Here is a 16,922-nt window from a genome sequence, read left to right on the forward strand (position 1 = left end):
TATATTATTCCTACAAATACATGATTTTCAGCACTTTGAAAAATGTTCACTTTCCCCAGTAAACTGAAGAAGCTAAAAACATCCTACAATCAAAAAGAAAAGACAACCGCTGACAGAAAAAAAGAAGTGAAAAGAACAACAGAATGAAATAAAAATAAAAAAACAACATCCTGTACAAACACTATGGCCCAATAAGTTAAGAAAATAGTGTCTCTAAAACGTTCATATTGCTTTGTACCTCCACTGGCCAGGTCCAACCTGGGCAACACCAGGCAGTTCTGATCCCAGGTGCTGATGTTACTCCCGAGGTTCAGGGGTCAAGCTGCAGCCGGCGGCTTGTTGCAGAAGAGAAACAGTCACATTTGTCCGGGTGTTCACTTCTTCTCCGGTTGTTTTGGCAGTAACAATACAAAGACGAGGGATGGTAGCACTACCACAGAACCGCACTCCTCATGAGGGATGGTTTGAGTGTTTGTCGTAGTTTAACCATTATTACTTTCTACAGCATTATTACTAGAACTATCACCATCACAGATACACAGAGTGCATCGTGTGTGTGTGTGTGTGTGTGTGTGTGTGTGTGTGTGCGTGTGTGTGTGTGTGTGTGTGTGTGTGTGTGTGTGTGTTCAGTGCTCAGAACTGGTTTTCTCAAAGGAAAAGCTGGGAAGAGTCAACAGTTTGGTGTTCGGTGAGCCTCCGTCCGGCACCGGGACCTCTCCGACTCCCAGGTCGAACGAGTCCTTAGAGTCACTAGAGGGCGCTCTCCTCCTCAAACAAGTGTTCCTGCTCGGCAGAGGAGAAGGCATCCCAACCCCCGCTAGTCCCATCCCACCCAAGGTGGAGTACAGCCCAGATTGCGCCTCAAGCTCATCCGGGGGGTCCACAGATATGCAGGGTGGACTCATCTTTTTCTTGCGGCGGGGGGAGGGCAGCGAGGCTTGGGCGGGGATCTGGCTGTGAATCTGCAGGCTGTCGGTCTGGGACACAAAGCCGGAGGAGGTGGAGGTGGATCTGCGTTGAGGGCTAGGGTCTTCGGCCGAGCAGACCTCCACAGAGTGGCGGCGCGGGTCGTCCAGCCATGAGTATGGGTGGGGGCGGGGCAGGAATGTGCTACGGCCCTGCGTGTCAGCACTGTGAAACCTCTTCAGCTGCCTTAAACATGAACTCTCCTGGTGGCTCACATAATCGCGGTAACCCTCAGTATCCACACTGCTGCTGTCCTCTGCTATGATGTCACCACTATCAGCCAGTCCTCTGCAGGTAATGAGCGACACCTCCTGATCTTCCGAAGCTTCGCCCCCCCCACCGTCCTCCGGCTGCTGCTGTTGTGGCCTGGCTGGTAAGGGAGGAGGAGGTAGAGTGGAGGATGGAGAGGAGTAGGACGCGAGGCAGTGCTGGTCGTGATGTTGGGTGTGCACGCTGCTGGGGCGGGAGCATGTGGGGGAGGCGCCTGGTGTTGCAGGGACCAGGCAGAGTGCTGGCCGCTGCTGCTGCTGCTGATGATGGGGGATGGAGAGAGGTAGGCCCAAAGCTGCCACATTCAATAGTCCTTCACTGCTTTCTCCTCGGTCTGAACAGAGAGCCTCCTGAGAATCAGTGGACACAGCAACCTGGAAAACGGGGCATGGGGGGGAAGGGGAGTGACATATTTAGGAGGAGATGGAGGTAAATGCGCAATGAGAAGAGAAAAACCAGAGAGGTTGAGAGGGGGAGAGCAGTTAGTGTGAGGAGATGGGGATGAGAAAAATAGTTTGGGTCAAAGTTCACAGTCTGGTCAGAGGGTCCTTCATTACAGGGAGCTTCAGCTGCAACGTTCGTAACCCAGGCGGACTGGTTTTCCCACTGCGGGAGTTCCAGGTGAACATTTCTCAGCAGCTTTCAGAGTAAACAACTTCTGACATAACTGGATGCTTCCTGCTTGCTGGGTCTGTTGAGCCTCGTACTTCAGCCTAAACTGTGTTTCCACCGGAGATCGTTCCTGTCAAACATTTGTGAATTATGAAGCAAACTGTTGTTCTTTTCCTTTCGTAGAGTAAACAAACAGCCCGTTTCCAGACATGCTTGCCAGCCTGGGAGGTCACAAAATGTAAAAACTCCTGGATAGTTTTGTTCTGTCACGACTATTTACCAAGATAACGCTGACACGGTGATGGCACTCAACGCAGAAGCCGTACAGAGTTGAGACCACTGACATGAATAATAAAGGTCTATGGTCCGCCTACGTTCTGCCTTCGGTGTGAACGAGGCTTTAGAGGTGCGTGCTGCATGTTCCCCACCAGCAGAGCCTTTTGCCTTTTTCATGCTGACTAGTGCTGCTTGAGTTTAGACTTCAAAAGGAGACTAAGTGAACGCCATTTTAAAAGCATGACAGAATAAGAGTGTGCTTGTGAAGTAAAACGTGAGAAGATCATTTTAAATATAAAACTATTTGGTCATTTGCGTTATTTTGTGATCTTCTGGAGAAGAACTGCATCCAGCTTCATAATTGGTTTGTCTTTTGCTTTTGGGGCAATAACAGTAATAAATTATGAACCCGGGACATGTCGTTAAGTCACTGAATTTGTTTGTAGGAGCACAAAGACCCAGGATGTTTCCTGCTGGCAGACATGTTGAACTTTGAGCCAGACCACATGACCCTCCAACCTTTGCCCGTTGACACAAAACCCTGTAAACCACCATCAGCCTCATTTAGAATGGGGTTTCCAGTGAAAGCACGATTAGTGTGGGCTGTATCCTGACCTCTGTGCAGAACCATGCTCAGGGTGAGAGGCCAATAGACGGAGGGTAAACATGACATGTAAACTACTGAAGGGAAGAAGCAGGTGGGATGTCCCGGTGAACTAATCAGTTTTAAAGCGATGGAAGCAGGAAATGCATGGGCTTATAGGGTTTGGATTCTTTCCAGTGTGAACAGCGTGGCAACAGAGACCTCTAGTGGTGAGAGAAGGAGTTCACAGTCTGGCTCTGCCAGCAGTCCCAGCACCATTTAACAGCTCAGAGAAGTGAATCCCGCGAAATTACCACGAGGTATTTTTTTACTTTTAACAAAAGGGGCTAAAGACTGTTCAATATCTAATATGGGGGTTAAAAATTCACAAGGTGCTCTATTACCGTAAGTACAAAAAGGCCAGATACACGAAGACGGTTGTTTCTGTTTAGCTGGAATCCCCTGAGTAGTTGTGTGTTAAACGTAAGTGCAAATGTAGCCACATTACACCTGTTTCCAGCTACAGCACACTCCATGATGTCATCGACTAGGACTGTGGTTTAGCCACAGTCGGGTTACACGGAAGTCACAGACGCTTTGTGGTTGATGGTCGGCAGATAAAACAAATTTGGGTGAATGAGGGACGATGGTGGAGAATGAGAGTCTGTAAGAGTGCGTTGGTCTGAAAATCTTGCTGAGGATGAACATGAAGGTCCGGTGTTTCTGAACGATCTGGCGGAAGCTAAAATGTGCTTTCAGAAACAGGAGTATCTGTGTTTGAGCAGTAGCTCAGGGTCGGGCGGCTTTTGGGCCCAGCTGAGCTGAGGTCAAAGATTAACAGATACCAGTGTGGAGAAATGGGACGGCAGATCGGTTTGCAAATCAACAGGAGTACCAGGAGGGGCAGGGGAAAGAGGGAGGGGAGGAGGAGAATGGAGGAGTTCAGAACACTCAGAGAAACCTACGACTTGTTACACAGCATGGCGGCGTTTCTCATCCCAATAGTTTGTTCGTCTGAATAAACATAAAATACCAACATAAGTAAAAAAACATAAAGAAGCTTGAATAAAAATGTATTAAAACCCACTTAACCCAAAATGAATAAAAGCAAAAAGTGACTTTTCTCATAGATGTGGAAGTTAACGGGTTTATGCTTTACAGAGCCGAGTCGTCTGGAAGAAGTGATTCCTAATGCCTCGTTGTGGTACTTAATCACTCATTAACCCCGATTTCACACTGCAAGCATCAGCGGAACGGAGCAGCGGCGCGGCGGCTCACTTGCCAACTTCAAATCGGTCCTTTTCACACCGGGAGAGTCTTGGCCGCGGCACGGCTTCCTCGCTGCGCCTCGCTGTACTCGCGACATTCTAACTCGAGACTTCCGACACCTTCCTCATCAAGAGATCGCAACCCCCGCGAGGAATCACACCGTTGCACTTCTCGAAAGAAACTGGTGGTAAACAAAGCCGTTCGGTCACACGTGCTGACGTAAGTTATATATAACATCGCAACGTTGCATTTTATTTTGAAAATATCCAGGGATTTTACACTGAAACTGTGTGCGGTTTCCTGTCTCGCACTATGTGAACTGCGAAAATTGAAGTGTCCCAGAAGCGGCTCGCAGAAAAATTAGAGCTCGATCCTATCTTTAGCCGCGCGGCGCAGCATGCCGCTTCTGGGACACGCCTGGAAATTGCCGCGTCGTTGCTGGTTTGAAACACTCCATAGACTATAATTGGATTCTATTAGAAGTGGTGCAGCTTCGCTGCCGTTCCGTTCCACTGATGCTTGCAGTGGGAAACCGGGGTAAGTCTCCAGACAGATGGGCTAATCTGCCACATCCAGTTCATGCCAAAGCCCTCTGGTGGAGGATCTGCAGCTGGTAGGGCCAATGTTTTAGTGTATATTCGTACACAATCACATAATAGAACATGTTATTATGGAGCTGTGCTATTAACACTAGCAAAATTATAACAGTACTTGTTTCTATTAATATTATTTAATATGTCAGGTTTAAATGTCAGGATGCTAGAAGAGCCTTTGTATGCCTTGTTCCAGATAACGATGATAAAACAGCTACACTTCCTGAAGGCCTTCAAAGATTTTTTATTTTAAACTCTGGCGGCTTTCTCACTAATCACACTGTTTACGGTATGCACACGAACCAGATGTAAACGTGCTTCTACACTCAGTGGTTGAACCGGAGTTGTGACACACAACTCAAAGAGCTGGTTTCAAACTGGATCTTTAGACACGCGGTTACCAGGAGTCAAGGAGAAGCTGTATGATGTAATCATACAACAAAACAGACACGTGGCTGACTTCCACCCTGACCTATGGTATGGCTTGCTGTCTAAATATCATTATTTCAGTTCCAACTGTCCTCAACCTTTCCTGAAAGATCCTAAAGATCTGATCAAATTAAAACTGTGTTGCAGCCCAATGTTTGACTTTTCTAGATCAGCAGTAAGGTCTGAAAGAGCTCGAAGTTCTGCAAGAACTTTGCTGATTTCTCATTCTGTCCTTATGCAAAGTGGGTTTTTACATTTAAATGCTGATTGAAACTGCTAAGAACACACACACACACACACACACACACACACACACACACACCCCCCTATGCAATTAGATGTAAGATGTACACTCTTCTGTTTGGGCTACATTAAGTTTGATGGAAGAATAAATAAATAAATAAATAAACAAATAAACAAACAAATAAATAAATAAATAAATAAATAAATAAATAAATAAATAAATAAAACGCTACTTCTAGGGCAGACCCCAACAAGAGGACAACACCCTTTTTTATTTCATTCTAATGTGACTTTTAAAGCACAGACTGTTGGCATTGTGATAGTTTTTATTGTACAAAGTATGGTATTATTTCCGTGCTACGGTATTTTAATTGTTTCATGGTTATCCGCAATTAGGAGTTCACAGTGTTCTGGCACAAGACAGGAAAAGTGCTTTTTGTAGTCACCTGCCGGCGGAGTGTGCGACTGAGTGTGTGTGTGCGTCTGGGAGGGGGTTGTCGGGGAACGCTCTCAGAGTCTGAGTGGCTGTGGGGGCTGATGGGCCTGAAGAAGTCTATAGGGACAGTCAGCTGCTGGGAACACTCCTCAGGCTGCGACTGCACGGAGCCTCTGGAACCTGGACACAGAGCACAGCAGCAGGCCAACATAGCCATTTAGAGCTTTAATCAGAATCAGAATCAGAAAAGGTTTATTGCCATTGTTAGTGAACAAACAATTCACAAACTAGGAACTTGCTTCGGTACTAACGTGCTACATATAACATGAATAATATAATAAAAAAATAGAATAAAGTAGAATAAAGTAGAATAAAATATAATAAACTAGCATAAAACTTTGCTATAAAAATGGCAGGTAATGGTAATATGGCCGATAACGTGACGTTATGTCAAGTACCGAAGACGAGCATGGTTGTGTATTTATAAGCTGTTCACAAGTCTAATGGCAGATGGAAAGAAGCTGTTCTTATGGCGAGAGGTTCTGGTCTGGATGGACCGTAACCTCCTGCCCGAGGGAAGCGGCTCAAAAAGTCTGTGTCCCAGGTGAGAAGGGTCAGCTGCTATCCGACCTGCACGCCCACGAGTTCTGGAGACGTACAGGTCCTGGAGAGATGGAAGGCTGCAGCCAATCACCTTCTCAGCAGAGCGCACAATGCGCTGCAGTCTATGTTTGTCCCTCACTGTGGCTCCAGCGTACCACACAGTGATGGAGGAAGTGAGGATGGACTCAATGATGGCCGTGTAAAACTGCACCATCATCTGGGTCGGCAGATTGGCCTTTTTCAACTGCCGCAGAAAGTACATCCTCTGCTGGGCCTTTTTGAGCAGGGAGCTGATGGATGGCTCCCACCTAAGGTCATGTGTGATGGTGGTTCCGAGGAAGCGGAAGGAGTCCACAGTGGTGACGGGTGTGTCCGTCAGGACGAGGGGGAGAGATGGGGCTGTTACTTTCCTGAAGTCCACAATCATCTCCACTGTCTTCTGAGCATTGAGCTCCAGGTTGTTGCTGCTGCACCAGTACACCAGCCGTTCCACCTCTCTCCTGTAGGCAGACTCATCACCGTCAGAGATGAGCCCGATGAGGGTGGTGTCGTCCGCAAACTTGATTAGTTTAACGGAGTCATAGCTCGAGGTGCAGCAGTTTGTGTACAGGGAGAAGAGCAGAGGAGAAAGTACACAGCCCTGTGGAGATCCTGTGCTAATTGTCTGAATGGTGGAAACATTCTTCCCCAGCCGCACGCACTGCCTTCGGTCCGTCAGGAAGTCAGTGATCCACCTGCAGGTGGAGTTGGGTACGTTGAGCATGGAGAGCTTGTCCTGGAGCAGAGCAGGGAGGATGGTGTTGAACGCAGAGCTGAAGTCCACAAACAGGATCCTAGCGTAGGTGCCCGGGGAGTCCAGGTGCTGCAGGATGAAGTGGAGGGCCAGGTTGATGGCGTCGTCTACAGACCTGTTGGCTCTGTATGCGAACTGCAGAGGGTCCAGGTGGGGGGAGGTGAAGGACTTGAGATGGGGGAGGACCAGGCGCTCAAAAGACTTCATGACTACAGACGTCAGTGCCACAGGCCTATAATCATTCAGTTCAGTGACATGGGGTTTCTTAGGTTTCTTTAATAATTATGTCTGAGCGGAATGATTATATAACATATTCCAATAATGGTATTTAATAACGAAACTTGGTATTTCTACAGGACCTCTAGAAAAGTGGTCCTGAATGTTCAAGAATGTCTTCTAGATAAAGGAAACCAAGGCTCATTAGCCTGTTAGTGTTTGACCGCAGCAGGTAATGTGTCTTTAATCAGCATGAAAACAATTTATTAGATATAACTTAATGGTCTAACCATAATCAGAATCATAGAAATGCACACAAAACTCTGTGAAGATATAAGATTTGCACAAGCAGGGGAAATCTTTTAAAGCCATTTCTACACATCAGACTCCAGATCATCAGATCAACTGTAAATATGTGTTACTGTGATGGTAAAGCTGTCCCCTGGATACAAAAACATCTTTCAGGGAAATCCCAGGAGCCAACATGGCTCAAGTCTACCATGAATCCTGCTGGAGAGCCAGTGGGTGTTTCTCAATGCCAAGGCGCCTTGCTTACGAGGACACTGTCCTTCGTTGGTCAAACCAAACAGTTAAGTGGAACAGACTTGCATCACATGACCGCGGCTTCCTGGGTGATCACGTAACGTCACGTGACACGGGAGATAACGTTATAATTTATACGTATTTGTTTCAATATAAATATATAATGAGCCTTTTACTTTTTAAATTGTGTATAGCTAAATATGTAAGCAAGTTACTACCCGCTAGCCACCGAAGCTGCAACTACTAAGCAACTAACCAACCATAGATAACTTCTTTGGATCTAAAAAAAACATTTTGAATTAGTTGACTTACTTTTTAACTTGAAAATTTTCCCCAAAGTAGCTGCCGGCTTCTGAGCCGTCATCCTTTTGAACATACCGCGGTGTATTCTGGGTAATTTTTGGCTAACAAATGGAGAACAAACGCCTCGGTAGAACATGTCTAGAGTCGCGGGGGCAGCAGCCTAAGTCGAGAAGCCCAGACTTCCCTTCCCCAAGATGTTCCCTGGCCGCTGAAAGACATAGTCCCTCCAATGTGACCTGGGTCTCCCTTTAGGCCTCCTCCCTGGTTGGACGTGCCCGGAAAACCTCACTAGGGAGGCATCCAGGAGGCACCCTAACGAGATACTCGAGCCACCTCAACTGGCTCCTCTCAATGTGGAGGAGCAGCGGTTCTACTCCGAGCCCGTCCCAGAAGACCGAGCTTCTCACCCTATCTCTAAGGGATAGCCCATCCACCCTGCGGAGAAAACTCATTTTGGCCGCTTGTATCTGTGATCTCGTTCTTTCGGTCATTACACAAAGCTCGTGACCATAGTTGACAGTAGGAGCGTAGATCAGGCAGGCCTTCAAAGTTTTTATTTTATTTTAAAATGAACTCCATGGTCCAACAAATTTATAAAAATAAATAAAATAGCTGTGGTTTCACAGCAGGACCATTCTGCACCATGTCTGAAAAAATAGAACCAATATCTGTCAAAACTGACTCAGCATAATTACCTAGTTTCCACCAATAAAAGCCACCAAATTAAATGAACTGTACTAAATCTAGCAGTGTGAGCCGGAGTTATACCAGAAGAGTGTCGTTGGATAAAACTAACATCTGGGAAAAGTGCAGCTTGCTTAGAAACATTCAGCCAAACATTCGTGGATATCAGAGTTCAGATCCCGCGTGGAAGAGAGAAAATCTAAAATACATTTCTGAACGCAATGTTTGTTTTAAAAATCATTGAATTTGTATGTTGTGTAACCATTCCAATTTTGTTGAGATCTGGACAGCTTCTGATCACAACTGTACCGACTAGCTACCACCTTTGTTGAAACGAAATCCGTACCTGATTGGGCCCTGTGGATGCCCAGTAAACATTGGGGTTCCTGTGACGGTGCTACAAGTCGTGCTGAAGCTGAAGACGAGGGGCCAAAGGGCGCCATGGGGAAGAACATGTAGCTGTCGTTGGGTAGAGAATGGGTGCGTCCCACCGCTGGCTTTTTGACGCTCAGCAGGTTGTTCTTCAGAGGCTTCCCAGAACCGAGCTGCTCTGGCTGGAAAAGCAAAACACAGAGTCAGAGTCTCTTTGTATCAAAGATAAGCCACTTTTTTATTCACACACTCACGTTCACAACTGTTATCTTTCTAAAGACACCATGTGGACAAAGAGGCTGTGATCGTCAGCATACACAAGACACATATTGGAGTCAGCTGGCACAGAGCTGCCACAGATCACAGAAACTTCTCAAATTCCAATCTTTTAAAAGAGTACCCCTCAGAGTTTTCACTTCATAGGCACTCTCTCCGTGACTGTGTGTCAGCTAGGGCAGCGAACAGAAATGTAACCAGTTTCAGCCGATTCACTGGAGCCCCTACACACTTTGCAACCCCATGTAGCAAAAAACAACTGCTCCAAGTGGAAGGAGATTTACTACGCTAGAGGACAGGGGACAGTACAAACAAGAGGACTTCAAGATAAGACGTGGACTCACATCTAAAGCACGAGTAAAAATGGTGAAAACGTGACAGACGGAAAGGACGAGGATTTCAGACAGACTGCATAGGAAGTGAAAAAGGAGACAGGAGAGAAAACAACTGCTAAGTGGAGGAGGTGGACTACTCTACTGGACGATATTCAGCATAAAGAAAAAACACCAACTAGAATGGAAACTAGTAGTTTAGCCACATGTTTAGATTCAGCACAGACTCCCAAAGACACTTGCACTCCTCTATTACCTTTTCCCACTCTTCTATCATGTTTAGTCGCCTCCTCATTTACAACTGGGTTGGACTACTTTTATTTTATATTGATTTAACCATTCTCTCGCCTTCCCCCATTTGGTTGGTTGCACTTTAGTCCTTTACCAGAGGCTGGAGGGTTCATAATCCTACCTGTTCTTGGGAATAGGTTGTTCCTGCACACTATTCCAATTACTTGGTTGTGGAATTCCATGTTCTCTTTGCCAGTTTGCAACTTATATCCCACCAGTGTGTACTGGACAGGCACAGTCTATATGTTGAGATCTGTCAGGACCCTGGTTTGCATTGCTCTCATCTAGTACCTCAGTAATGTCCTGTCTAGCCATTCTCACCCCCACTCAGGTCTCATTTACACAGACGAGGTCCGGTTTCCCTACAGCTTCACACAGACATTTATTCTGCTCCGAACATTCACATCGGCTGCGGTGCTGGATCTGGACGCAAAGTTCCAGAAGGTTTCTGCATGGAGTCCAATTTTTCCAGATGTCCTAGGGTTGAAGCCAAGCCCCCACAATGCGGGTGAAAAATTGAGGCCAACCCGGAAGTACCATAAATTGCAGTTCTACTCTCATCCACTGGGGGCTGGTGTCAGAAGCGAGCAAATCCTCATTGACTTTTGGGAGACCAATGTTTTCCACCCGGTTTTCCCCTCCCCGCAGCTCGGCACATCTCTGTCTGATCGCGGCTTCTGTCTGCTGCGATGCTGCCGGCTGGTTCTCCCCGCAGCTCGGCGCATCTCTGTCTGATCGCGGCTTCTGTCTGCTGCGCGGGCATTCCGGCTTGTGGAGCTCTCGGATGGAAACCTTTCCACCCGGTTCTCCCCAGCAGCAGCTCTGCGCATCTCAGATCGCAGCGGCGCTTGTCTGCTGTGCGGCTGCCGGCTTGTGGAGCTCTCAGAGACCTCTGTGTTCCACCCGGTTTTACCCAGCGGTCAGCCCGGCATAGCTCTGACTCAGAAGCTCCTGTGTTGTGCACAGTTAACTCCGGTTGTAGCTAGGTTGCTACGTCCCTTATCTTAGCTCCCACCTCCGTGTTAGCTTTGGGTTAGCTTCAGGTTAGCTTGTAGCTAGTTCGACTGGGTGTCGTCAGTTGATCCCAGCCTTAGAGCCCCACCCTCAGCTCCACCTCTCTTCCCTTTTGTGGAATTGTCTGGGCTTGATGGAACCTGCGACACGGTCAAAATGGCGGTGGTGGCCACCTCCCATTTTTCTTCAAAAAAGTGTTATTGGAGCCTATGGAAACCCATTGTCCATATAAGTATATGTCGATGGTTGAAACCCTCTTCAAAATGAGGTACATTATATTCCGTCAGTAGTAGTAAAACTATCAAAATGTAAGAGGTTTAACTACTAGTGCTTTTATCTCCAGTTCTTTGGCCGTGCTATCCTACGACTGTCCATTCAACCCGGGTCTTGAAAATCTACCTCACTCTATGAACTTAGACCACAGCAGACCTCCTTATTGCCTCGTCATAGCTGCCACTTAGTTGTGCTGTCACAATATACATGTAAGCATCCCGAATGTCTAAAAGGTTCCCCTTTGTCTCTGTTCACACACTTGATTTATGATCATCTTACTTCGACAAGTTGAAAAATCGGCACCTAAATTTTTGTGGAAAACAGAATTTTAAATAGTTTCCACTCTGTTTTAGGAAACATCACATCGACTTTAGATGAGTGTTTGCACACCAAACACTGCATGTATTTGCACACTCTTTCACAGCTTTTTTATTTCAGCCCACTAAAAATGTGTTACTTTCTTAGAGTTTGAGGGTAGTAGAAGAGGAGTCCAAGTGGTTGTGGAAGTGGCCTTGTAAGGAGACAGTACAAACTACTGCAAGACAGAGTGAAGGAAAGAGCGATGGAGAAGGTGAAAGAGAAGAACTGTCAGTACATTGCATTCCAGACTGGTTAGAAAGAAGGGGTTAAAATCATCGTGGGCTGAGTCGTCTGTCAGAGCTAGGGACCAGGATTTTTCTGAGGCCAAAGACAGAGCTTTCATCTCCGCTAGAGGGATCTAGGTAGGAAGAGACAACCGCTGGTGAGCAGAGAGAACATCTCACACTCCTTACCAAACACAAATAGAACTCATAAGACCTGCAGCTGGCAGCGGAAACCCAGCAAGCCTGTAAGGAGGTTCTCAGCTTTAGACATTTAGTCAACAATGCTGTGATTGTGTCTGTGGAGTAAGGTTGTGTGATGCACATGACACAAGTGGTCATCAGGGAAATCTGGAGATGATGGATATGAGACAGAATTACAACAGTGGTGCAAATGTGAAAAGCTGAGAGATAGAAGGACATCTAAATGAACACAATGAAGTGAAACACACATGCTGCAGAGTTCGGTTTCATTCTGAATGTCTAAGACTTAAGGCTGATTTATACTTCTCCGTCTGCATTGGTACGGTAACGTCATTATGTGTCGCACAAGCACTGTCCGTCAGGCTTGCAGAGGATGATGAGGGGGGGGGGGGGGGGGGGGGGGGGGTTGCTGTGTCATTTAACTGCTTGGTCTAACATGGTTTGGGGGCTGCATAAGAAACTTGAGCGGGTGCCTAGCTTCTCCTATCTCCTGCCGGGGAACAGTCAGAGCGGGTAGCTGCCTGTTCCCATCTCCTGGGGCAGCCGGACTGGCTCCGAAGTGAGGCTGTAGTCGTGCTGGATCTCTGAGGGAGACCACAGAAACACTGCAGCTTTTTTTGACGCTGCTTCACTTTTGAGACACTCAAGTGCATTTTACTTGGTGAAAACAGCCAGAAAAACTCTGGTAGCTAATGTCCCGCTGATCTCTGCCTCCCGGAGAAGGGAACATCAATAACGGCGGACACGCAGATCTTTCACCGCGGTGGACCATTGAAGCCCGATATCCCCGGTCAGCTTACCTAGTTCTGATTTCGTTACCAAGCAGGCCGGAGGTGCCTTTACTTTCGAGTCACTCTACCACATTTTTCTTGCTGAAAACGGCCGGGAAAACTCTGTTCGCTTCGGTTTAGCATGTTGCTAGTTTCCCGCTTATTTGTGAAAGTGGAGCAAGAGCTGATGTAAAACGCCATGGAGCCCGGTTACGATGGCAGCGGCCTGAGTCTCCGCATGTAATTTAACAGTCTCAGTCCATATTAGATCTCCACAGGTGACCAACATGACTACAGCCTCGCACAGGAGCCAGTCTGCCATGCGAGTGGGACACCCTGTACCCCGGAGCCCTTCTTAGCTTCTTGGGTTAGCTAAGTTAGCTAGTAGCTACACTGGTTCATTTGTTCCAACCCTGTTCCAAACGTAACAGCCTCACCCTTAGCTCCACCTCTTTTCCCATTTTTGGATTGTCTGGCCGTGACGGGACCTGTGACACGGCCCCATTTGGGCACACAAACTTTATATTTGAGCCTATGGACCTGACTTGTCCAGAATAAATGTCGATGGTCAGGACGCTGCTTCCTATAAACAGCACCGTATTTGCAACCTCACAAAATAAAAAGATGCTTACTGGCAGACATGGAACTAATTAAAGAAAAAGTCAGAAAATATAAACGTTTATTCACCGGTGACTGAAAGAGTACAAAGATATGCTGTAAGCATTTTATTCGTGGACGAAAACGACGGAAAACGTGGGTTTAGAGGTGCCAACTGCATGAACAGGTGGAGGAGAATGAGAGACAACTTTGTCTGTGTTTAAAAGTCGAAAATACATTAACGCATCGTGGACCGCACACATGAGTGTAATAGTGGCAGGATACATCAGAAAAGTGCTATGCCCACCGTTGTCCTGGCAGACAATTGATTTGCAACACTCCCCTAGAAGACAAAGAAGTTCAAATGCAAAATTTCTCCTTAAATGTGTGGATCTGAGCTGACAGAGAAGTACAAATCAGGCTTTAAACACATCTGGCTTCTGTAAGAGAAGCTGTTGCATGTTTGGCCTGAAAGCATTTTCACATTTGCCTGGCAAAAGGGCAATTTCTGCACATGGGAGGTGAGTGGAAAACATTCTGGTAAAGAATCAGAAAGAGAAGTGTGCAACGTTTTCCCTTTAATGAGTAAAACAGGCACCTTGATGCATTATTCAGTGCCTACTCCGTCAGCTGATGGAGACATTTTTCTGCAGGCATGTGAGAGTGTGCTAAGCTGCCCTCAGGTGTGCCTTAGGAAGGTTATCACTTTGCTGCGACTTACAAGGAAATCAGGAAATCACATATGCAAACACACACACACATACACACACACACACACACACACACACACACACACACACACACACACACACACACACACACACACTGCAACAACAATTTGTGTAACTGAGACAACTTGGAACACTGAGGCTGTCAAAGCTGAGCTAAATCCTGCCAAGCATGAATCTAAGTGAATGAGATCATAGCTGAGACGGGACATGACACGCTGGACCATGGTGGACCATGGTGGACCATGGTGGGCAACAGAACTGGTTTGGAGGGAAAACATTAAAACCACAGGAACGTCTGAACAAAAATGGTGATGGATAAACAGCAGCAAGCTAATCATCACATCGGATGTGTGTTTGTTTTCCTGGAACATGGGATCTGGCCCTGCAGACAGCATGTTCTTGTTTTATAGAACAAAATGTGCTCAGCCAGCACATAGTGGATGGAACAAGTTGATAAGTATTCATCAGTCAGGGTTTTGCTGCAAGGAACTGATGAAGGTAGGAGTTTAGAGAAAAACAAAGTACCCAGGGTAGATTTTATCTATTAATGGTTACATGTTCTGAAAGTCTGAATTTTGTGTCAAATGAGCCAAGGGTGTTTCCTCTAATGAAGGGTTAACCAGTCCAGGGGCCTCATTTATCAAGCTTGCTTACGCACAAAATGGGGTCAGAAAACTGCGTAAGCAACTTTCCACGCAAACTTTGGAATTTATAAAAGAAAACGTAGCGGACAAATGTGCACAACTTTAAGTTGACTAAGGACCTGGCTTACACACATGTTGGACATGGAGAGCACCTGCAGTGCTGCTGCTGAGAAGGATAATTTATGAAATCCTGCAGCATTATCACTTGTACTGCTTCGTTTTCACACAGAACAAGCTTGGACCATTTTTTTATATGCGCCACAGATCTCTCTGAAGAACTCAGCATTGACGGCTTCAGCAACGCTGTGCCACTCCGTGGATTTTCTCTTATTAGTTTTGCAAAAGCACTTCCTTTCATTTCTCCACCTCACTCACAGGTACCTCAATTTCTGCTTCTGTGAAATTGCGCATCCTTGATCTGCCTTGATCTACGGCCACCATCATCATTGGCGGAGCGTTCCAACAGCCGGCTTATGTATATGCATGAGATCCACAAGGCACTTTGCATTGACTATTTATGGCAGTAAGTGGGTGTGGTGAGGGCGGGATGTGACTAAAATGCAGCTGAGAAACATTCTCGTTAGTCTCTGATTTATGAAGAGGAGATTGCGTGCAGCTGTGCGTCCTCCATGTTTGATAGATCACAAACCTACTTGGCGTAAGTACATTTTTTTGCTGAGCTTAAGTACAGTTTTAGTAAGGATTCTACGCCATGTTTGATAAATGAGACCCCAGGTCCTGGAGATCCACCATCCAGCATGTGTTAGATGTTTCTCTGCTCCTAACCCCTGTTCTGTGGTTGGATCACCTGTTCAGCAGCTCATCAGGCTCTGCAGAAGCTTGTAAATCACCTACCAGACTAAAGTCATAAGTTACTCAAGACAAAATTTAAGTTTTTGAAGTATAAAATGTTAAAACCAATACAAATAATGAGTATATTATTTAGCAGACTTTTTCTATTTGTCTGTATTGTTTGTTATAAAGTAAAATAATAATAAAAACAAAGTTTTGTGGCACATGAGTTGTTTAAACTTTTTGATTTTGGCTGCATCCTGGAAGGTTTGAACAGCACAGATGTAAAGCTACAATGGCACATCTGCAAAACGAGCTAGCTTCAAACATTTTCATGCCTCTTAACAACGTTCTAACATAATATAGCTATAAATATATTGTGAAGATTGTAAAAAAAAAAAAGGAAAAAAAAAGAAAACATTGTCTGTCTAACAGCGGCTCTCTTGCATTTGTCTAAAAACTTCCACCAATAACAAGTTTTGGACAAAAAGCAACTATTGGACCATCAGGTTGTTGGTCTCACTGACCTGCTGCACTCCCCTGGTTCCTCCACTCATTACACACTCACACACATATATTTAGCAACAGAGCACTGCTGGTGTGAGAGCTTAGCCGGCTGCTAGCACTTCAACTTCATAACAAACCACCAGAGTCCTAAAAAGAAAAACACCTTTTGAAGTCAGAAAACAAAAGACGTTTGGACCTAGAAAGTGGCGACTGGTGTTTTGGACTCTCTCGTTTACTGTAGCAGTGCACGTTCCCATATCAGGGGGGCGTGGCCTAGGGTTGAGAGCTGACCGGAGGGGTCAGCGTTGGTGTTTAAAAGCTAGCTTGCTTTGCAGATATGCCGTTGTAGCTTTAATTGGAAGCTAAACATAAGTTAAAACGATTGTAATGGAAGACATTTTAATCACTGAACATTTTCTATTAACTGACTACTTAAAGCTTCTTTCTGGAGTATTTCTCTTATCCAATGGCACCATCTAGTGGCTGACAAGCATATCACACCCCTTCTGTATTTTTTTTAAGATGGCGACTTCAAGTTTCTGTTTATAAATGTGCTTCTGTAGCTGACAAACAGCTAAAACACGCTGTTTTACGAGTATTATTCTCATGTCATGTTGTGTTTATATTTTAGAGACTTTCTTGTCCTTGAAAAGTTCACCAATTCTGCATCAGCCGAGGTATTCCTAAAATTTGAAGCACGTAAGCGGTAGTCTAACGCT

General features: G+C 45.9%; 1 protein-coding gene across 15 annotated transcripts in view; it reads right to left on the reverse strand.

Moving 5' to 3' along the window:
• Positions 1-555: 555 nt before the first annotated feature.
• Positions 556-16,922, reverse strand: part of cacna1g (calcium channel, voltage-dependent, T type, alpha 1G subunit) — a 452,092-nt gene continuing 435,725 nt past the window's right edge. For 12 of the 15 annotated variants that reach the window (XM_054748980.2, XM_054748983.2, XM_054748979.2 and 9 more), the window contains 3 exons: positions 9,166-9,373; positions 5,688-5,857; positions 556-1,610 (listed from right to left, as the gene is read on the reverse strand). In XM_054748980.2, coding sequence (XP_054604955.2) covers positions 627-1,610; positions 5,688-5,857; positions 9,166-9,373 — 1,362 coding nt within the window. In that variant the 3' untranslated portion in view covers positions 556-626. Of the gene's footprint in view, positions 1,611-3,328; positions 3,529-5,687; positions 5,858-9,165; positions 9,374-16,922 lie in introns of those variants that run through there. The other 3 variants (XM_054748986.2, XM_054748985.2, XM_054748984.2) reach the window with 2 other exon arrangements.

This window comes from Nothobranchius furzeri, chromosome 16 (assembly GCF_043380555.1).
Source record: "Nothobranchius furzeri strain GRZ-AD chromosome 16, NfurGRZ-RIMD1, whole genome shotgun sequence".
Lineage (NCBI taxonomy): Eukaryota > Metazoa > Chordata > Actinopteri > Cyprinodontiformes > Nothobranchiidae > Nothobranchius > Nothobranchius furzeri.